This window comes from Diadema antillarum, unplaced genomic scaffold (assembly GCF_040938485.1).
Source record: "Diadema antillarum isolate AM-2024a unplaced genomic scaffold, OU_Dant_1.0 seq00001276_RagTag, whole genome shotgun sequence".
In the NCBI taxonomy this organism is placed as follows: Eukaryota; Metazoa; Echinodermata; class Echinoidea; order Diadematoida; family Diadematidae; genus Diadema; species Diadema antillarum.
The window spans coordinates 1-22,593 of record NW_027272057.1 but is presented as its reverse complement, the minus strand read 5'-3'; the positions used below and the strand labels follow the sequence as shown (position 1 = coordinate 22,593).

General features: G+C 36.4%; 1 protein-coding gene across 1 annotated transcript; it reads right to left on the bottom strand.

The window, feature by feature from the left end:
* Positions 1-1,718: 1,718 nt before the first annotated feature.
* LOC139745564 (cystine/glutamate transporter-like) lies at positions 1,719-21,393 on the bottom strand. The gene is made up of 11 exons (XM_071655958.1): positions 20,913-21,393; positions 19,630-19,755; positions 18,117-18,216; positions 16,401-16,445; positions 15,916-16,039; positions 12,188-12,291; positions 10,732-10,828; positions 9,606-9,758; positions 8,616-8,793; positions 5,868-5,919; positions 1,719-1,737 (listed from the first exon to the last, which is right to left on the bottom strand). Exons 1-11 carry the CDS (start codon positions 21,391-21,393, stop codon positions 1,719-1,721), a joined length of 1,479 nt encoding a protein of 492 aa, XP_071512059.1.
* Positions 21,394-22,593: the final 1,200 nt, after the last annotated feature.

The following is a 22,593-nucleotide window of genomic DNA, read 5'->3' as shown; positions in this document are numbered from 1 at the left end:
TCAGCCTTTTTTTCTTTGTAATCAATAAGAAAGTGTGTGTATGCGAGTAACTGCGTGTGTGTGTGTGTGTGTGTGTGTGTGTGTGTGTGTGTGTGTGTGTCGTACGTTGCGCGAATGAGTCTTAAAAGCAAATCAAACAACAACAACAACCAATACTTCACAACGGTCGAGAATCCTATAGAGTACATTGTTTTTTGCAACTTTGCGGATACTGCACTCTGTCTGGGTACCTTCTCGACAAACCACATTACACACAGACACACAGACACACCCTTTGGTCTATCGATACAAAAAGCACCTATGAAACTGACTAATGAAAATAGACTTTGTAATCCTCTTACAGACTCCTTCGTACTTCGTATGTGTTACAGAGAATTTCGGGCCAGTTTAAAGTTACTCCTAAAAAAAAAAGTTTACAAGTATACGAGTAAGAATATGATAAAATCATTTTTTTAGAAGTGAGGATATCACAGTTAAAGTAACTATATATATAAATATATACATAAGACACACAATAACGACTTGATACCGAAATCACGGATTCGTATGTTTTGTTTTTCCATTGAGACACAATGCTTGTATCTCCTGTTTGTTATACATAAAGGTTCTTCTTTTTTCGTATTCCTGAAAACGTGCAGGACAGTAATAAATAAATAGATAAAAATCAATGGTGAAAAGTATGTCAAGGACTGCGTAATAGGAAGTTACGGAGAACTCCGTGTCATTCGAAATGCTTACAGCGTCTGATGATAGTATGGTAAATATTGTCATGACATTATAGTTTTGTTGCAAGTACATCTCCATTCACTATCAACAATGTATTTCGTTCATATCACTCGCAGGAGTTTGTCGAAATGTTGAGTTGAAAAGGACACAAGTGAACATTAGAGTCCCACATGCACCTGTAATACGAAGGCTGACAAACAAGTAGAGGATTAGTCCCCCATCTGTCCTTTTCAAACCCTCAAGTTGCATAACAGCTGAAAATTATTGACTCTAGACAAGAAACCAGATCCCTTCCATGTGTACAGATTGGAATTTAGTTAAAACAATATACTCTGTAAATGTTATGACATCTACGTGTGTGTTTTCTGTATACAATACTACAATAATGTTTAGATATGGATTATTTTCCTTGCCGAGTATCTCATTAAAACATCAATGAGGAAAGACTTGCCTGGATCATACTGGAAATCCATTCCTTAAAAACAAAGAATGTCTCAAATAAAACTATTAAAACAAGGCTAATAAAGTAACCTTGCAAGGTGGTTTATAATACAAAAAATGTGTACTGTATTTCTGTGCATTCAAATTTTCATTTGCATCCAATATGTGGTAAATTAACAAATAGACACATTGTTTCTGGAGATAGATCTGTAAAACGTTTCTAAATCAGACAATGTAGAGGAGCTGAAAGAAGGAAGAACCAGACATCTGTATCAATCACATGAAGTACTATAAAATGAGGTTCCATAAATGCATTATCTTCAAGTGTCTCGTAACTAATCATTTGATATGATAAGGAAGAGCAAGTAGACTGCGGTAGGACTGTATAGCTTTTATTACCATTCTTTCTGATCACGTGGTATAGCAGGGACTCTTGTACCCTGGTATTATTTTCTCCGATACTCACCAGGGCAAGCGAGCGCAACGGTGGGGGGGGGGGTGCGTTTTTGTACGATTTCTTTCTTTTTTTCCTTTTTTTTTTCTTTTGCTTGTCAGTCGATTAATCCCATGGAACTAGAAAATGTTTTTAAAAAAAAGTTGTTCTCTTGTCAGCTTATTTTGGTAGGCAAGTGGCAGCGATTGCCCCCCTCCGAGCTCCCCGCTCCTCGTTCATCATCGAACACGAACCGAAGTCCCTGCTCCCATAAAGTCGGCCTCCTAACTTTGAAAAAGATAGCGGCGCCCCTCTCACTGACACTAAATTTCATGACCTAAAAGTAATCTTGTAGCGTGGGTCCATGTCAGATCAAACTTCCTTCAGGGCTTTGGAAATCGATTTAACAAAAAGTTTAATGTTCATTTTATTGAATTGTTTAACTGCAATCACCACTAAGTTGATGATGTGTATTCATGCCAAATTATTGCTGTCTTATTGCTTACACCTTCGTGCATGTCATTTTATGTCATACTGTTGTTCTGGTGCAGTACATATGTTAATTAATGTCATGTTGCTGTTTTTGCTTTTTTACGTTTTTGATTTATTCTTTTTAATGTTTGTTGCAAATTGGTTGTTATTTGTAATGTTAATAACCGAAGATTTACGAAGTAAAAAAGTCGAAAAGCTCGGTATAGTGTATTGATACAAGATACGTATTAATAGCTCCAAACGCGCTGACTTAAATGGACGCTATGCGTCCACTGCCTGGCTCCTCTTCCTGTCATGAATCTCTCTCTCTCTCTCTCTCTCTTTCTTTCTCTCTTTCTGTATAAATATGAATATATATATATATATATATATATATATATATATATATATATATATATATATATGTAGTGACAGCAATGGGCTTAAACGTATTGTGTATTACCAGCAATCGTATGTCTGTGAAGGCATTCAAACACTATACTTGCAAAATCATTAGGGAAAGATGACACAATATTTGTTCCCTAAATCATGAAATAGTATTTCTTGTTTTTTTAATTCAATCGGACATACAATGAACGCCTTTATATCCCTATATAACTGAACCTTCACCTTCCTGTTTTACCTGTTTTCAATATAGAATTATGATATTGGTTTTATATGCATTCAAGAGAATTATCAGCAAATCCAGACGTATCGCTTCTGAAATACAGAGCTGCAAAACATTTGTTCAAAAATGTGGAGGAGTTTAGAGAAAAAAATAAAGCATCCGTGTCAGTCACAGAAAGGAACTGTAACACGGGTATCTCCCATAAATTGATATCTTGTATTCATGTGTGTTGTAAATAATGGTAAGATAAGATAAGGAAGGCGAAGTAGACTGCTATATAGAACTATAGCCTTTATGTAGATGGTTATCTCTCAGCCCACACGAAGGAAGTTTTTTACAGTGTACTGTACAATAACTCGGCCATTTAAAACTGAACTTGAATTTTTTATTTTTGCAATGACTTCTTTCCAAATATTGATAAATTATGAAAATAGGCGTAAAAACGGATTGTTCCACTTCAGATTAAAACCAAGATCCCTCGTATGGGAGAAAAAAATAACCTCCACATGCAACCTTTACCCCGCTCGGTTCATCTCAATAAAGATTTGAAATACAACAATTTACAAAATACGTAAGCAGGAAACTAGTTGACACATATCATAATTCAACTATTGACGTTTTTCTTGAATATTACATTTTACTTTTTCATTGAACATTTTCCGCTGCTCTTTATAATGTGAGCACCAGATCGTTGAAGATGAAGCCTAAGACAAATCAAACAAACAAAAAAAAAAAAAACTTCCTCCGTGTGGGCTGAGAGATAACCATCTACATAGATCTATATTACACACTGAAGAAGCACACGCAAACACACACACACACACACACAGAGATCTATTATTACACACTGAAGAAGCACACGCAAACACACACACACACACACACACACACACATACGGGGTCATCCCACGAGACCGACATTGAAAATAGGTCCATGAGTCATACAGCCCACAGGTTATACAGCTCATGAGTCATACAGCCCATGAGTTCGACACTAGGCAAATAAAGCCCATGAGTTCGACACCACGCCAAAAAAAAAAAAAAAAAAAAAAAAAAAAAAAAAAAAAGGCTCACGAGGCCTTCTTTGCCAAGTGTCGGTATCATGAGGTTTGTTTGCGTAGTGTCGGTTTCATGAGCGCTATTTGCCTATTGTCGAACTCATGGGCTGCTTATTTTTAGTGGGCCTATTTTACTTGATGTCGAACTCGTGAGGCTCTGATATTCGCTTTCAACAATGTTCAAGAAGGAGAAAATGTGTTGCCCCCCACTTCAGTCCCCCTGCCATCAGCCCACCCGTGGATTTGCCACGAACAGAGGATAAACTACAGTCACCCAAATGCCTACTTACTCAAAGCACTCACTTACCTTACCTCTTCTGGTTCTAGATAAAAGATTCGTGAAGATTTCTTAAATTTGGGTGGAGGCATTGTGGTCCTTGGAGCCACCAGGAGGGGGATGGTGCCTACATATTCTATCACCCTGACAATAATCCCTGCCAAATTTGCAAAAATCTGACCATACATTTTCAAGAAGAAGATAAATATGTGAAGACTGGCCACAATTTGGTCCCCCCCCCCCCACTGGCTCATTCCCCTTAATCTTCCATTAAAAAAAACCTAAACTAGACTTAGGAATCTAAATTAAATCACCTTAGCTTGTCACTTATGGTTTGAGAGAAGGAGCTTTGTAAGACTCCTTAATTTGAGGGTTTTGTCTGCCCCTCCCCCCGTTCGTGTCGCTGCGGGGGTCCCCCAAGTGGGGAATGGTGTATATTCGTACAAGTATAATTCTATCACTAAAGTGATTATACCTGAGAAGTTTGGTGAAAATTTGACATTGCGGTCTCAAGGAGAGGATGAAATATACAATTTAGGCCCCATTTTGGACTTCCCCCACCCCGGCTTCAAAGGAGACAACCTCTGGATCTGCGATGAGCACACGTGGAACTACAGACATGAACGTTCTTACTAATTATATTTATTTATTTGATTTTATTTCATATCTGCAGTTTTTCACAAAGTAAACACAACATAACAAACAATTTCCCAATACCAATCATATGATATCCAACACAAAATGAATATGAAATTATAATCATATGTAATGTACCAATGATAAGATATAGTATAGGTGAGTTATGATCATACAAAAACAAATGGAAAATCATTGATTATTCAATCGAATTATCACAAACAAAATGTAGGAGACCGTCATTTTCAGCTGAGGTTTGAAGTTGATTACGGCCTCTGGAAAAGCATATGGCAAATCGGATTAAATTAGGTTTTACCACAATTCGCCCAACCAATATTACAATAAGATATATATGGTATTACCATGGTACTAAACAACAAAAGCATAGTGCTTAAAGGTAAAATAAACTTCAGTTGACAGATAATTCCGACACTTTTAGATATTGAACTTAAGATATAACGTAAATGAGTGTAACAGCATAAATTTTTATCAATAACTAGTCTAGGAAAATTGAAGTTGTTTCTGTTGCATGAATAAATTATTATATTGAATAGATAACTCAATATTAACCTAGCTCTATCACTTCCGGTTCCAGAAAAGATCTTAAAAATTCGTTAATGGGGGGGGGGGGGGTGTCTACTTGCCCCCCCCCCCCCCCCCCCACACACACACACAGAGGGAGAACTGTGCCCAATTGTGCCCAGTTGTACAAATTTGGATCCTGAGATTCGGCTAGGCATCCTAGGAATGCAACCTGCCAAGTTTGGTTAACAACTTAAAGGCGATGGCTAGTAACTGATCATTGGGAATCAGTGGGAATGCTGGAGGACGATTGTTCCAATCCTTGTGGGATTCATTTTAAGACTACATTACATATCTACTGTTGTTTCGGTGGGGTGCAATTGCACGTTCACTTTCGTGTTTTTCCCACCCCAATGATATATACTGGTATCCTTGCGTACTGCCATGACAGGAGATTACTGATACGGCGTGAATTCTGCCCTAAACAGAACACTGCTACCGACGTTTACCTAAGTTAAAACAAGCTGTTCTTATAACAGTAACACGGTCTGCTTTATTCAGGGTAGACTCATACTATTTACTACGAGGCAGAGGCGTGATGGGATATCTTAAATTTTGTCGGATTGCGAATTCGGATCACGGATTCTGCCTGGAATTCGCATCTTGGATTTGGGTTCTTCAGGAGGCACGACGTAGAGGAGCTGCTGAAAGAAAATCGTCACCCGATCTGAAATTGAAACACACACAAATAACGAATTTTCTTATCGTAGTCACACGTAAAAGAGGTACGTGTTGGTCTAGAGAGGTTACTCGTCAAACTTCAAATATGATCGCGAGCCATAAAATCTTATCACACCAAACAACACAATACTGCTAATAACATTATATAATCAAACAGCTAATGAGAGCGCAGGTTTCACTATAATGGATACTTTAGTAGCAACATTATTCTTCGGTATAGCCTTTCTGAAAAGTTTTCTTGACTTCAACTCCTAAATTAAAGAGTAAGCTCTTTTTGAGACCTATTAGTTTTTCAATACTCTAGACTCCGAAGACCACATTTTCTTTTCTCTTATACCAACCAACACTTGCTTTTGGGCGGAAGCTCGGTGAGTGGAAATGCCGCCTGTCCAGAGATCAGGAGGTTGTAGGTTCGAATCCTGCTCGTGCATACACGCCCATGATTTTTTTTTTATCATGGCTACTACTAACACACTGATCAATTCAGTGCTTATTTACGTCGATATAGGGTAATTTGTCAATCAGTTGCAAGTTAGGCGTTGTTATGTATAAAAATTTTACGAATGATCTTCTTAATGTTTTTCTGCACATGTTCAAAACGAACTACTCAGTTAATAATTATCCCACCCGTCAACGAGACGCTTATCACCTTCCACGTAGGACCTACTCACGGGATTTTTGAGAAGAAATGATTATGACTGTATGCAGGGTCGAAATATTGGAACAATCTCCCCGCATAACTCATCGGTTGTTTATCATTGTCATCTTTTAAATGTAAATTATATACATTATACACTGAGAGCTATACATCATGTAAGCTAATCGAAACTATTTTCTATTTTATTCAAGACTGTCCCACTGTACTGTACTGTATGGTTGTTGTCCAACTGTTTGCGCTCCCAATTTCTGCTACAGTGTTCTTAACCCTTCCTTCTCTAAAGACATCGAGGACCGGTAACAGCTATTTCTTTTATTTCTTTTTTTTTCGATTTGCTGGTGCACGTGTTCTCTTCCCAAAACTCCCCCGTCTCTCCTGAGGACACAAAATGTATAGTTTTCTAATTGTCTAAACCGTATTATTGTCATTATACATTGTATCATTGTCAATTTTGCTATAATAACAACTAGTCATTCTATAGCAGCATGTGGCTTATGTGACCCCGAAACAGGCATTAGGGAAGAATTTGCTACAACCCCGAGCATTGGTATTTTTTCTGAGATCATTCTGAAGCAAATAATTTTCACACAGAAATAGATATATAATGTACTCTCTCAATGAATCCCTCAAGAATTGGAACAATCATCCCCCAGCATTCCCACTGATTCCCACTGATCAGGTACTAGCCATTCCCTTTAAAGGCCTTGTTTACCTTTGGAAGCGGTGATTGTATAAATGTTCAAGATATCACATTTGATGCGTATTATTGTGTAGGTCTGTTGTATCACAAAACATCCTACCATATAAAATGTTCGCAATAAAGCCTAATAAACTACAAAGATATATCAGTATTTTTTTCTCAATAAACCATAACTGTAAACGGTTCAGTCCGGAAACATTTTTGTCGTTCACATTTTGTGTATTCAACAATACTCAACATCGATTACATGGATTCATTTTTTTTACAGTGGTTGTTTCTATCCCTAACTCACATTTTATAACTATTTTCAAGCGCTATATGCTGGTTTTTTGTTTCATCTGCAAATGGAAAATTATGTATTAAATCTTTACACTCGATTTAAATGCCATAAAGCTACGCTCGACAAGCTTGCGTCTAAGTAAGTTCCATTGTATTTTTTTTAGCATTTATTCTCAGATTCCAACTTTCATAAACCGACCACTATGTTCTATTTGTTGCAATATACTATTATGCCTATTAGCTGAATATCATGTATTATATAATTTTGTAATAATTGATACAGTTTTTTCACTGAGAAATATGAAAATATATTGATATTGAAATTTGAAATTGAATTGAATTTATATGGCTTATTCCTAGTTATTTGAAATATGTGTTGTTCTTATCTGGACACTGCTTATAAAAAGCAAAATTAGTGACAATATGTAGACATGATGTAGAAGTTTTGCTACTCATAGTTTATGATATATTGTGGAAAGCATGCACGTGTACATATGTGTGTATATATATATATATATATATATATATATATATATATATATATCAATAATGTTTGTATTGTTTTTTATACTACACAAACTGTTTTTGTTGGTTTTGTAAGTATTTGACTGGGCCCCCTCATAAAAATGGTGATATCATGCAAGTAGGTAAACATATAACGGAATAACAATGTTTATCATCATTTTACACACTCCAAATACATTCTTTCTTTTTTTACTTGTACATTTATACCTTTCAGCCGCCGTGGAAGAAACACCATATCATTACCGTAATGAGGATGTTCCTGAAATGTATGCATATGAAGGATATAGACCAATATTGAAGATATGATTAATCTTCATTATCATTGACAAACTATTCTATTATTCATGTTGTGCATTTTGTTTTACTCATAAAGTGTAGAGTTGCATATTTTTGGCATTGTATTGCGTATATCAACACACACACACACACACACACACACACACACACACACACACAAAGAAATCGCCTAAGGAACAACCCCTTCCCCCCCCCCCCAAAAAAAAAAAAAAAGATCACTTACCCATGCCTTGGTTGAACCAGACTGGTTTGTTTTCCCACCAGACAAAGATGTAATAGACAGGTATTCCACCAAAGAAGATTGCCAAACCTATCCCACAATCCACTGGACTGCTGTAGAGAGACATGACGACGATGAACACGCAGAACAGGAAGAATACAACAGGGATCACCAGAGGCACCTGCAGGAGGATGTCAGATACTGTCTTTAACAGGTTAATAACACATACTTGTACATCTTGTTGTCAAAACTACGCCTTTTTAAGGAGCATTATTTGGTATTTTGTTCAAGTGACATTTATTTGATCGGATTTTTCTTTTAATTGGTTCCCCTATAACAAATAATCATAGTATGGTCTGGAATATTTGTATTTCATAATTCCCCTAATCTGATTTATCACGGGACCTGCGGCTGTATGAGCTTGCTTTTAATCAGGCCTCATCATACTTCTCACATTATGACCTTGCTCAACTCATGTGTACAGCCTTTTGTGTTTAAACCAAGACAAACTTTTTTTACATTCCGGTGAAGTTTCATCTAATTCATGCTTTGTACAATTTTCGTATGGTATAATTAGACTTTTTTGTGCTATTTGTGAGAAATATGAAAATATGAATATGAAATTTGAATATGAAGTTGAAATTGAATCATTACAAAACCTTTCAAAACTTTAAACAATTTACAAAAAGGATCCTAAATCGTGCAGAAAACAATATTTATAATTAGTACATCAGTAGTGATGACTGGAAAGGCAATCAAAGACGATTCGCACACTATACAATGATTAAAGTGGTTTAACAAAATAGTTTACCTAAACAATATCGGCAAATCCGCTTCATTTAGGCCTATATGGTAGGAGCTCACGAACTCTTACACTTAAGGGTGCAGGTTTATGATAGACATAAATTAATGAATTGCACATATTCTTTACATCATTTAGCAATCTGCAAAACAGATAGAATGTAGCGTGAAGGGTTTAATCATAGAACAAACCTTAAATGGTCGCTCTAGTTCCGGACGCTTCCATCTCATATAGGGGACAATAGAACACGTCATACCATTCATGATCCATCCAGTTGTACTCAAGAAGTTGATCAAACGGTACACGTCACTGATTGTTAGTACCATTAGTATACCAATAGGCAACTAATAAAAACACACACAAAACAACAAAAATATCATTATATGCAAGAAATACCTTGTTATGATTCTATGATTTACGAAATTCATGATTTTACCTAAGGGTAATAAAGAAATAAGAAGACAATTTGATTTGATTCTATTTTAAATAAGTGCACATCCCTTCCACGACGCGTGTTGTGTGTTGTGTTATCACCGATTAATAATCATCGCTATCATCACTGCAATCAGTTCAGTTCAATTCAGTTCAATTTGATTTATTTCATGCTTCTAATGATTATATACCAATATTACATCAAACTGAAAGCACAAATTCTTGTTCCTTGGCAATAATATACAAAACGAAAAAATATACATACATGATATACACAGTAATTACAATGATAACTCGTTGAAATCTCGGTTTGGGTTTTACAAAAGAGAAATATGACGGGACCTACAGGAAAGCAAGCTTGTTTATTAGCTGTAAGCTCCGAATGATAAGTGTTTGTGAAAGAGAAACGGAGAACAGAATGATATAAGTTAAGACCAGGTGACTTACTTATACTACATAAGGAAAGCAGAAAATGCCTATTTGATCAAAAAAAAAAAAAAAAACCGAAAAAAAACCTGTACTATGAACCATAACTGTGACCGAGGTATCATGTTTGTTTTCAGAGCAAAGAACATGATTTGTATATTACATCAGGGGCGATCCAGGAATTCCGTAGAGGAGCCGCCTTTGCAAAATTTGAGGGGGGGGGGGGGGCACACGTACCCTCCCCTATCTATTATTTCTATCTATTTTTAAATAGAAAATAAAGAAGTATAATAATCCCCTCCTGCATTGTACCTTATTACAAGCACAAATGAGTCCGTTCAAGAGTACCACTGTAAAGATTAAACCATTGTATGGAATAAGCTACATGGACATTGTGATCCTCATGTACAAGGTATGTACTAAGTTCATTGATGTGGAAGAAAAACTATTGTTCGTCACCATGACAACGGCAGCAGGTAAAGGTGTCTTCCTGTCCACGTGTATCATAGAGGCAATAGAAGGCATCATTCCTTCCCGAGATGCAACCAACAAAAATCTATCATTGATCCAAAACAGAACGAAGAACAAGAATTAAATATTTCTGAAAACTTTTCAGATTCATATGAAATGAAGAAATTATCGGCCACGCACGGATGTCATCTGAATATAGAGCAACACTCTCCTAGGTAACAGCTAAAAATGTTCTCTTTTTTGTGGGGGGGGGGGGAGGAGGTGCAGATATCTTTTTTCCTAATCGTATATACGTACAAGAATATTGTTTCAAGCACACACACACACATATATATATATATATATATATATATATATATATATATATATATAATATGATATATCTGATCTTATGAAGACAAGGCCAAACTTCTATGCAGCTGAACCTTTTATCAAGTTATAGGACACGTAAAAGTCCGGGCGCAGTAATGCTGAAAATATCTTTCAGGACTCTATTGTCCATACAATTATCTGTGACTTTGAAGAAATATCTCTTTTACCTATACTGAGCACATATTAGAAGTCTTTATCAGATCCAGTGTATAGATTCAATCGTAAGTTCACTTCTACTAGTATTACATTCAATTAATGACAATTTCTTACATACAATCTCAATCAATATTATGTACGAGGGCTGCATACAAATCAAGCGATGCTTATAAGCTGTAGCCCTTCTGTATTATTCATTTCATCGCTGATATGTTTTGGTGTACATTTTAAAGGCAATGACGAAACTGTATTGCTGTATATTGAAAGGGCAATGAAGAAACTTATTTTGTGAGCAACTAATGTTTATGTGTATGTATAGCATCAACAATGTATGTTCCCCCCCCCCCCCAAAAAAAAAAAAAAAAAAAGCGGAACGGTGGATTTTCAGTACCTTGCGTTCTACAAGTGATATAATTTTTTTTTGACGTTATAAGAAAGAGCATCTTCCGCAGAAGACAATGATACCAGCTTTCAAATTGGGCCCGCACACACATACACACACACACACACTGTTGTTTCCTGGCCCGCGCCCAATGCATCTTTTGTTGACATGGATCAATGGGTTTACACGATACACCGTATATGGAACGCGTGCCGCACCCAAATTCTTCGCTAATACGTCGTAAAAATCCTGCGAAATTTGAAAATGACTGCATTTACAGAATCGGGCGTAGAATAGCGAGTTCTGCACCAAATTTAATGATATTGGTATCATTGTCTTTTGCGGAAGATGCTCTTTCTATAATGATGTCATAGAATATATCACTTTCAGAACGCATGGTACTGAAAATCCACCGTTCCGCTTATTTGGGGGACACCCGGTATGCATATGTAATATGTGTATCTGCATGTGCAATTATATAATGCAGAAACCAATAAATTAAATCAAATCAAATCAAATCACAAAAAGAATTACCTTGAAATGGAGAATATTGTACCATTTATAGTACCAAGGCAAGATAGAGCCACACCCAAGCCCATTGTCCACGCGAAACTTCCAAAAACACGTTGACCAAATTCCTTGTGCAATTATAACGAACAAGAAAAACAAAATAGAGGGAGAACAAGTAACACTGAATAATAGATAATGTTGCAAGAGGAAACAATACCAATGGGGACAAACACCATGATACGTAGGTGAAGTTATGTGTGATATAAGCCCTGTCTCTCACGAAAAGGGGTAACTAGATAGATAAAGAAATGAATTGCAGACTGCAGAAATATTATTTAAATTTCGGCATCATCACAAATTAATGGCGGCATTTTCATCCTACCGCGTATTTATTAAAATTTTCGTCTGTTTCAAGTCATTTTTCTTTAATTCATGTTCCATATTCCACGTTCAATATTCAGGTTTCATATGCCATTTGATTTCGAATTAAAATGTTTAACACAATAGTCAATTTTAGACATAATTTCACAAATGTATAAGGACATATGAATTAGAATGATGTGTAATATGAGGAAGCTACTAAAAAGCAATGCTTGTAGGATGTTGGTTCCTAAGTAATAATATAAGCGTTTAGTACAACATGCTAATCACGAAAATGACGAAACACTTGCGAAATTCAGTATGTCGAGATTATGATGAAAAATCTACGGAATGTACAAAACAGTTTATAATGTTCATAATAAAACTCAAGGTTTCAGTGCTATATAAAGTTGCAATATTGGTCAAGCAAATGTAGTCACCCGAGCGAGGCATCATGCGAATAAGCACATATATATCAAATGATCACGGCAAGTAATTAAACACACGACTAAAAAAGAAGATGGCTTTTAGATTTTGCTTAAAGGAACTCAGAGAAGTTGATTGCAACCGAACAGAATCTAACTCATTCCAGAATGAAGGGCCGATAGAAGTAATTGTCTTAATGGCTAAAACCGTACGAACGGGGGGGGGGGGGGGGGGTGATATGATCCACAGTGTCTTGTAGGGTAATTATGGATTTCACTGTTTTTAACAAAAATTGAGGAAAATAGACTAGGAAGATCGCCAATGCTCAACTTATACGTAAAAATTCTAACGTGATTGAAATACAAATCAGATACTTTAAGTAATTTACTGGAAACAAACAATTCATTTGCATGATCCAAAAAATGTGCACGATTTATAATCCGCAAGGCCTTTTTCTGTGTCAAAAATAACGAATCAATTTTAGACTTTGAGCAATTCCCCCAGGCCAATATTCCGTAATTTAAGTAAGGTAATAATAGAGTTGAATAGAGAGAATGCAATATTAGTTTTGGGAAGAGGTATCTCAATTTGTGAATAACTCCAACGTTTTTACACAATAACATACATGAATAATCAACATGAACCTTCCTAGAAAGATTGTTATCAATATAAGTACCTAACATTTTTGTTGAATCTACTTGATTTAACTGCAATCCATTCATTAATACTAAACCTGGAAGAAACTTTATTGTATTACTGAAAACCATATTATTAGTTATATTTATATTGAGCGATAATTTATTCGCCTGAATCCATTCAAATACCAATTGCAGCTCGTTATTCATGGTATCAAGCAACACATAAGGATCTGAGTGAGAATAAAAAAGACTTGTGTCATCTGCAGACAGAAGAAAAGACAGCAGAGAGGATGAGTTGCGAAAGTCATTGATGTAAAGAATGAATAAAAGAGGACCTAAGAGGGAGCCCTGTGGAACGCCACAGCAAATCGAGTTTATTTCAGAGTCATGGTTATTCACAGTTAGGTACAAACTGAGTTCTTCCGGTAAGATAACTTCTCCACCACTCCAAGGCCTTTCCACGAATACCGTAATGATTTTGATTTGTACAAAAGTATTTCGTGGTCTATTGTGTCAAAGGCCTTGGAGTAGTCCAGAAACAGACCGACTGTATGCGACTCTGAGTCTGTAGCATTCGCAACTTTCTCAACAAGTAATAACATAGCATCGGTGGTTGCATGTTTTTTCCGGAACCCGAATTGATTATCAGCTAAAATATCACATTCATTAAGAATTTAAGTAAACGATTATAAACCACCTTCTCGAGTATTTTAGAAAAAGAAGACAGTAAAGATATTGGTCGATAAATTCCCAACTCATCCTCTCTACCTTTCTTATAAATTGGTAAAACTTTGGCAATTTTGATTTGAGTTGGCACAGTGCCAGTAAGTAAAGACAGATTCAAAATGTGGACTAATGGTGAAAGTATTTCATTTATAATACATTTTATAAGATGATTAGAAAACCCATCGTGACCTGCACTCTTCTCGGGGTATAGGGAATTGACAATATCTAAGACCTCTGCTTCAACTACGGGGAGAAAAATTAAAGACTGCGAATTAGAATTTAGCAATTATGAGTGGAAAGGTCTGTGTACACATGAAATGTTACGTGCCAAATTCGGACCAATGTTAACGAAAAAAAGAATTAAATGCTTCCGCAATTTCCCCATCATCCGTTATATTCTTGCCTTCACAGACGATCTTATCAATGACACTTTTATTTTCATGTTTATGAATAACATTATTAATTATATACCAAGTAGATTTACATCTGACGTATGATGTTCAAACAAAGAACAAAAATGATCATCTAAGTAAGGCTTTAGTTATCCAAGGTGAACGTTAAACTGTTTTAAAATTTCCTCTTTGATTTCTCAGTGGAAAGTGTGAGTGAAATAAAGGTAACAAGGTGTTCATAAATCTATCATACGCATCGTTCTGGTCAGTGGCATCAAAAACTTCATTCCAGTCAATTGCGGATAAACTATGTTTAAACAGTGGATATTATAATCAGGGAATATTCGTGTTTGCGATAGATTATTACACATCTATTGTTTCTGTGATTCGGGTATAGCAGGATTGGAAGAAACTTTAACGGGAAAATGATCTGATATGTCTGTTTAACATAACAATGCATTGATCAACATAAGTGTGATTGTTTGAGAATACATTATCAATCAGTGTTGCGGAGGTTCCAGATAATCTTGTTGGCTTGGTAATACAAGGAGTGAAAAAGGATGATACCATGGTATGTAGAAAATCACGTGTTTGTGGCTTTCCATAATCGAGTAAGTCTAAATTAAAGTCACCCATTATATAACTGTGCTTGTTGTGGAGATAGGGCGAATCTAAAATAATTTCAAGGATTGACATAAAATCAGAATGATTACAGTTTGGTGGCTTATAAATTTCTCCTATTTACACAGTCTTACCGTCTGGCATACTTATATCGATGAAAATACTTTAAATGGAATCAGACATATAATTCAAATGGGTTATCATTTCAAATTTCAAATCATTCTTCACATTAAAAGCCACACCTCACGGCCTCGTTTACAAACTCTACTTAAAATGAATTTCATCTCAAACAGGATTTTAAAAACAATCAGGCTCTTGGTTGTTTTTCATTGAGTACGTATATCGACTAAATACAGCATAAAACAACACATGTATCACAAAACAAAATACACATAATTCACATCATTATAAGAGACGATCGTATTTGAAATGTAAAGGAACAGAGTTGAAGAGCTACACTTAAAATATTTTATTAGAATTATCTTTTAAAGTTAAACTCAGATCACAATTCACCCGATTAAACTGGAATTTGGATTGTAATGCGCTGTCGGATTATAGTGGCATGAAAACACACAAAATATGCACGTACCTGAGATACTGAAGTGGAAGATAAAACTTCTTCAGGAGACAAAACCGTAAAGTAAGCGATATTCACCAGCAAGTATACAGCCGTTACTAACGTCAAAGATATAAAGACAGCTTTTGGGATCGTTCTGTAAAAATCAAGAACCAAAACAAACGTCGCAATGCATAGCATACCAAATAGAACATTGAACTTATTGCGATACCGGCTCAACGAGTGCTCTGAATTTTCATTTTATTGTACAAACATGTTTGACGAGATTGACGTGTTCAAGTTTGATAATAATGATTATGATGATGATACTGATTACAATAATGATGATAATGATAATAACAAACAAATCTCTATCTTAATCTTCTTGACTGTTAATTCTAAGCATCATTGTTGGAGAAATAGATGACACTGAATAAAGCAAACTATCTGTCCTATTTCATGATTCACCTAAAACCAGGGTTACTGATCATATGATATATTAAGTTAAGTTTAATTACCTTGAAGGATTTATAATTTCCTCAGTCAATTGAACCAGAAAACTCCTGTGAGGATAAAACAAGGAAATGTTGACAGTAAATTACCATCTCAGGCAGAGTTGTTGACAAGAAATGCGCATTATAGCGATTATATCAAAAGCACACTATTTTAAGGCTGTCTGTAGATATTATTCACTTTTGTTTCTTTCCCGTCTTTCATAGGCAGGAGGCCAGTTTGAAATTCATACTAATTCTATATATAATATACATATGTAAGAGATATTTTAAAGAATTTACAAGAAAAATCTAATAATACTAATATTTCGTACCATCAACTGCAAGATACAATCAAAGTAAAACTTGATAAGATTCACAATTTATTGTTTCATGTCCATAGTGTGATCGCAGTTCACTTGAAATGTCTCAATATGGGCGCAATATCTTAAAGGACAAGTTCACCTTCATAGACATGTGGGTTGAGTGAATGCAGCAATATTAGTAGAACACATCAGTGAGAGTTTGAGCAAAATCGGACAATCCGTTAAAAAGTTATGAATTTTTGAAGTTTCTGCTCAGTCACGGCTGGATGAAAAGACTACTATAGCTTGTGATGTCACATGAGTACAACGATATAAAGAAAGAATAAAGAAAATTCAACATATTTCCATTTTTCTCGCATAACAAAAGAGCACTCGACTTCTCTCTTTCAGAAGGCAGGGGGAATAATATTACCCTTAACATACGTCACTAGCAAGTCGAAGAAATGTGCACTTTATTCAAAAAGTAAAGTTTTGTGAAATTCTCTTTTTATTTTCCTTATATAGTTGTACGCATGTGACATCATACACTGTAGTAGTCTTCTCTTCCAGCAGTGACTGCGCAGATACTTAAAATATTCGTAACTTTTGAACGGATTGTCCAATTTTCCTCAAACTTTCACTGATGTGTTCTACTAATATTGCTGCATTCTCTCAATCCTTATGTTTATGAAGGTGGACTTGTCCTTTAATGAAATCTTTTAAAATGTTTTAATGCATTGGCTGTTTTTTTTTTTTTTTACTTTTTATTCACAGGAACAAGAAACAAACATAATCAAGTTGCAATGATTACGACTACACAGTAACACTTTCTCTCTTTTTAAGTATATGTACAGTTCGACCTCGATTATCCAGCCATGTCGGTACCGGCGCTCATCCGGATAAGCGAATTGGCCGGATATGGGAGACACGATGTTAATGTATATAGCTGCCGTCCAAGCTGCCGTCCCAGTGCACTGGCAGCTAGGTAGGTAGCGTACCCCGCAACGGTGGTGTAATCTATTCTAGCCTGCGCAAAATTGTAGTCCCTTCTTCAAAAAAATAGAGTTTATCTTTATGTGAAAATCATACATGTTTTACCTCATTAGATATTGAGAAACCTATCATGCACATCTTATGAAATTAGTGAAATAGATCCATAAAAAGATGTTAAAGTCACTGTTTTTTCTCAGTTTTTGGATGAAAAAAAAAAGTCCACTGCGTGAACGCGTCCGGATAATAGAGATTTCCGGATAAAAGGAGGCTGGATAATCGAAGGAGGTCGAACTGTACAAAAAATAATCGAAACGCAAAGCTAATAACATGTACATTTGCAGCAAATGGTAGATGAGTAGTAATCATAAGAAACAAAGTGAGGAGCCTAAATCAAAAGCACAGCTTGTATCACTTAGCACGCAACATTGTACTTTATTGAACATACCAGCCAGTATAGGCGTACATTCCGGAGTATATTGCGAGCGGAAGCGATTTAAAGTTGAATTCGGACGGGTCGAATGCATTTTGAAAATTCTCTGTGTTGCCTGAAATGAAAAAAAGATTACTTTATGGTGAGATTGTGATTTTATGAAATAGATACAGAAAATGAAAGACGAAATTCTACGTTGTTAACAGTCAGTCCTAGTCGTGAGTTCATCAATTGAAACGATCTGATGCACATAATTATTTAGTGAAATATGCGAAAATTTCCAAGCAAAAAAGTGACGTGATAAGTTAATATCTTAAGTTTTACAAAAAAAAAAAACCTAAATCGTTGCGTGATTTCTCATCCACTGTTTAAACCATTTGGTAATCTAATATCCGAGTTTGACGACAGAGAGAAAGCAGGGGCGTGAAGGAGCTCTTGCATTTTTAGGATTGAAATTCAAAGATGTGGACCGCACCTTTGAGTAATATATTTGAATTTGTTCAATCAATGATTCCCCGTTGTCGGAGTGCGGTCATGGGGGAAGGTATGTCTACTAAAGTTAGAATTAAAAAAATATTGGGGTCTTCAGAACTATCAGAATATCCATCTGCAGCTACTGGCCTGGCATGGATTATCATAGCCCCTCTTATCAGCTTCATAAAATATAACCTTATGTCATGAAAGACAACGACTACAGCTACTGATCAAAATTATGATTTCGTTTCAAAAGGAGAGACGACAGTAGTGTCAATAACTATCATTAAGACAATTCAAGTCGATTATGTCGATTTTGATAGATGAGCTTACAATGATGAGCCATATTCTTGGTCGTGACGTCTACGGCGAACGAGTGATGCTGCTATCAACGAGGATTAACAGCAGTAAAAACTCTCGTTGTCCTTTTCATCACATTTATTTCATGCTTTTTTGTTGTTTAACTGATGTGAAGACGAAGCGTACACTAAAGAATGGGGCCATCCCACGAGACCAACACCCATAAGTCATACGACCCACGACAACCGACATTGAAAGTAGGTCCATGAGTCATACAGCCAACGAGTTATGTTGCCCATTAGTTCGACGCTACGCAATTGAGACTACGTACGCAAAACAGGACCACGTCCGACACCGACACTAGGCAAAGACTTGAAGGCCTACGCTTACGAGACCAATACGTACGCGTTTATCCTTTTGGTCTCGTGGGCTTTTTTTTTTAATGTCGGTCTCGTGAGCGAACCTCTTCTGCGTAATGTCGGTCCCGTGGGCTGTGTTCGCCGAGTGTCAGTCTCGTGAATGCGAAGTGAGCCTTTTTTGCGTAGTGTCGAATTCATGGGCTTTATTTGTCGAGTGTCGAATTAATGGGCTGTATGACTCGTGGGCTGATGTCGAACTCTTGCACTACCGGGGTATGGGCTTTGTCGAACTCGTGGTTTGTTTAAGTAGTGGGTGGGTGACTTGTGAGCTGTATAACTCGTGCGCTATATGAGTCGTGGGTCTCGGTCTCGTGACGTGCACCCAAAAGAATTACCTTGGGCAAGTTTAATCATGCCTGCAATGATGATCGCTGCCAAAGCCAAGAGTTTTGCGATCATCATCAGAACGCTTATATAGCGACTTCCACGTACACTGACGCTGTTTGCAAACACCACTCCCCCTAACGAAAAAAAGAAAAGAAATTTAAGCAGAATTGGTAGGATAATCGCCAGAGAAAGAGAAAAAATGGTAGGGCCTATATATTATACCAAGAAAAAAATAATTTGCCAAGAACGTGATTAGCACTGTATCATTTGGTATAGTTGCAACGGACATAACGGGATGAAGGACCCAGATGGACGTAGCGTGATATTGCCAAACTTCCGACGAAATTTTGACCGAAATTCGTATGTGATTTTGAAGTTCAACATCACAGAGCGTAACCATGCAATTCTATCGAATTAGCAAAACGAATCGCCATAAAATGAATCAATATGCTCTCCAACAATATATTGACATTTGTAATAATCATTCCGGTTTAAAATCAATTAGACTGATTTCTACTATGTTGAATTTTACAAACCCTGCGAAAGATAGGTAACACTGTCGGAAGCGTAATTGGTAATAAAGACACTGAATGTGAATAAGTGCAATACTTCTGGCTGATTCCCTCTTCCTGTGGTCATTATTATATTATCATAGACAGTTCTAAATTACAACTTTTTTCATAAATATACAGTAAGAAATATGTGTAAAGAATCAAGGATTTGCGTCTTGACGGAAGATAATTTAAGTTTGATACATACTGTATTATACAAGAATAACCCTTTGCTTGTTCTTCGATAATCCCATCTGCATCTAAAATTGCCACCACTGCTTGGTCGAATTGACTAACTGATTTTTGAAAACGAAGTTCTTGAAACTTGTACAGTAGAACAATGATAGAACAGTGTTAAAACTGAAGAGGTTTAACTGTTTGGAAAAAGAAGATAATAAGATTCTTATTCTGTTTTAGGCAATGTTTACAATCATCAAAATGTGAATTGATTTTTATACTGAATGATGGATTGAAATAGAGCACTCACCCCACCCCCATATACACCCACGTACGTGTATTTACTTGCACTAACTGTTATTAGTCCTAACTATATATAAATCTTTATATCATACGGTATCAAGTACACTGGCAACATCAATAGTATTTGCAACATGTACTTAGATTTTTGAACTTTTAATAATGAAACGTAAAAGAGGGAAGAAGATCGTCACGTCGAGTATGCATACTGTGTCAATTCACACTGAAATAATAATGTCCGTGGCTTGTAGGTCTGTACGTACCCATCATGGCAATGGCTACAAGTTGTGTTAATGTCTCTGGGACCGGGCAGTCAGGATAAAATATCAGGAGAACGTTGGCAGCGAATGTCAGGCTAAGAATGGCCATAGCTGCGCTTCTCACTATAAAACGGCTGATAGCAGTGAGAAAAGCAGGAACTTTACCGTAGGCTTCAAGGATAAATGAGAAATCTCCGCCGGAAACGGGAAAGGTCGTCCCAAGCTCGGCGTAAGTTAGAGCGCCGAGCATGGATATAATCCCACAGAACACCCAGATGAGTAGAGCCCATCCTATTCCTCCTGTGTTGGCTAGGACGCCGGTAGGAGAAATGAAGATTCCCGATCCTATCACTGCTCCAACTATGAAAGCTATGCTGTCAAGTAACGTGACTTGACGAGACAAACGGACAGAATCATCTTCTGAAAGATTCAGCGCTGATTTTTCCTCTCTAGTATCACTTCTTTTGGATCGATGGTGTGCCATTTTAGTAATAATGCTCAGATCTTTGTAGCGTCTTGTGGTCTGTAGTCTGAATGATATGTAACGAGTCTGAAATATTTCACGCTTTATATTCAACGGCTCGGGTATCCAGTACATCCAGAGGTCCTGTGACGGGAGTAGTACTTTTGGGTGATTGGATGAAAGGGTCCCTATACCCGCACCCACCCTTTAATTCGAAACCCTTAATGTCACAGGACATTTTTTTTTTTTTTTTTGGGGGGGGGGGGGGGGGGCACTTGTTTAAATACCCGCCCCTTTCTTACTGAAATGTGTATGTGTGTTTGTGTGTGTATGTGTATGTGTATGTGTGTGTGTGTGTGTGTGTGTGTGTGTGTGTGTGTGTGTGTGTCGTACGTTCTGTGCGTTAATATATTGAACGCAATAAAGAACGATGAATACTCCACAACGGTCAAGAAACAACTTTATAGATGACAATGTACAGTATTTACAACTTTGCGACACATATTCTTCATCAATTGCACTCTTGGCACTTCCTCCACACGCTACATTGCACAAACACACACACACATACATACACACTTACTTTGGACTGTCGATATTAAAAAAGCAAAACTTACTGATGAAAATAGACTTTGTAATCTTGTTTTCGACTCCACTGTACTTTGGTCGTATTAAAGTGTATTCCGGGAGAGTTTAAAGTTGTTTTTTTTTCTAATAAAAAGAGTATAATTTTACAAGCACAACAGTGAAAAATGATCAGATTGGTTTAGATTGGTTTAGAAGGAAGGACGTTACAAAAAAAAAAACACGTTAAAGTTCTTTTTTTTTTCTGACAAAGTGGTTAAGCAGCACCTGAACAGTAGTTAATATGAATATGCGAATGAATATAAACTGGTGGAGTCATCACCTCACGTGTCCCATAGATCGCGTAGAAAAGGAAAAAAAAAAAGGGGCTGAAGAAAAATTCAGTTTACTTAGCTACAAAATTTTCAAACATAATTTTTGTCTCTGATGAATACCTTTAAAATGACTATAAGTCTGATTTTGATATGCATAAAAAAAAATTTATTGATTGGTCATAATTACGTTTGATTAAGAACTGGAAGACTTAATTTGTGTAAAAAACTATTATGACAAGCTGTGATTTCATGCATGTCCGGTGTATAGGCACAGATCTACGGGCAAGCATACGTACTTCCAGCGGGTTAACTGCATGTGACT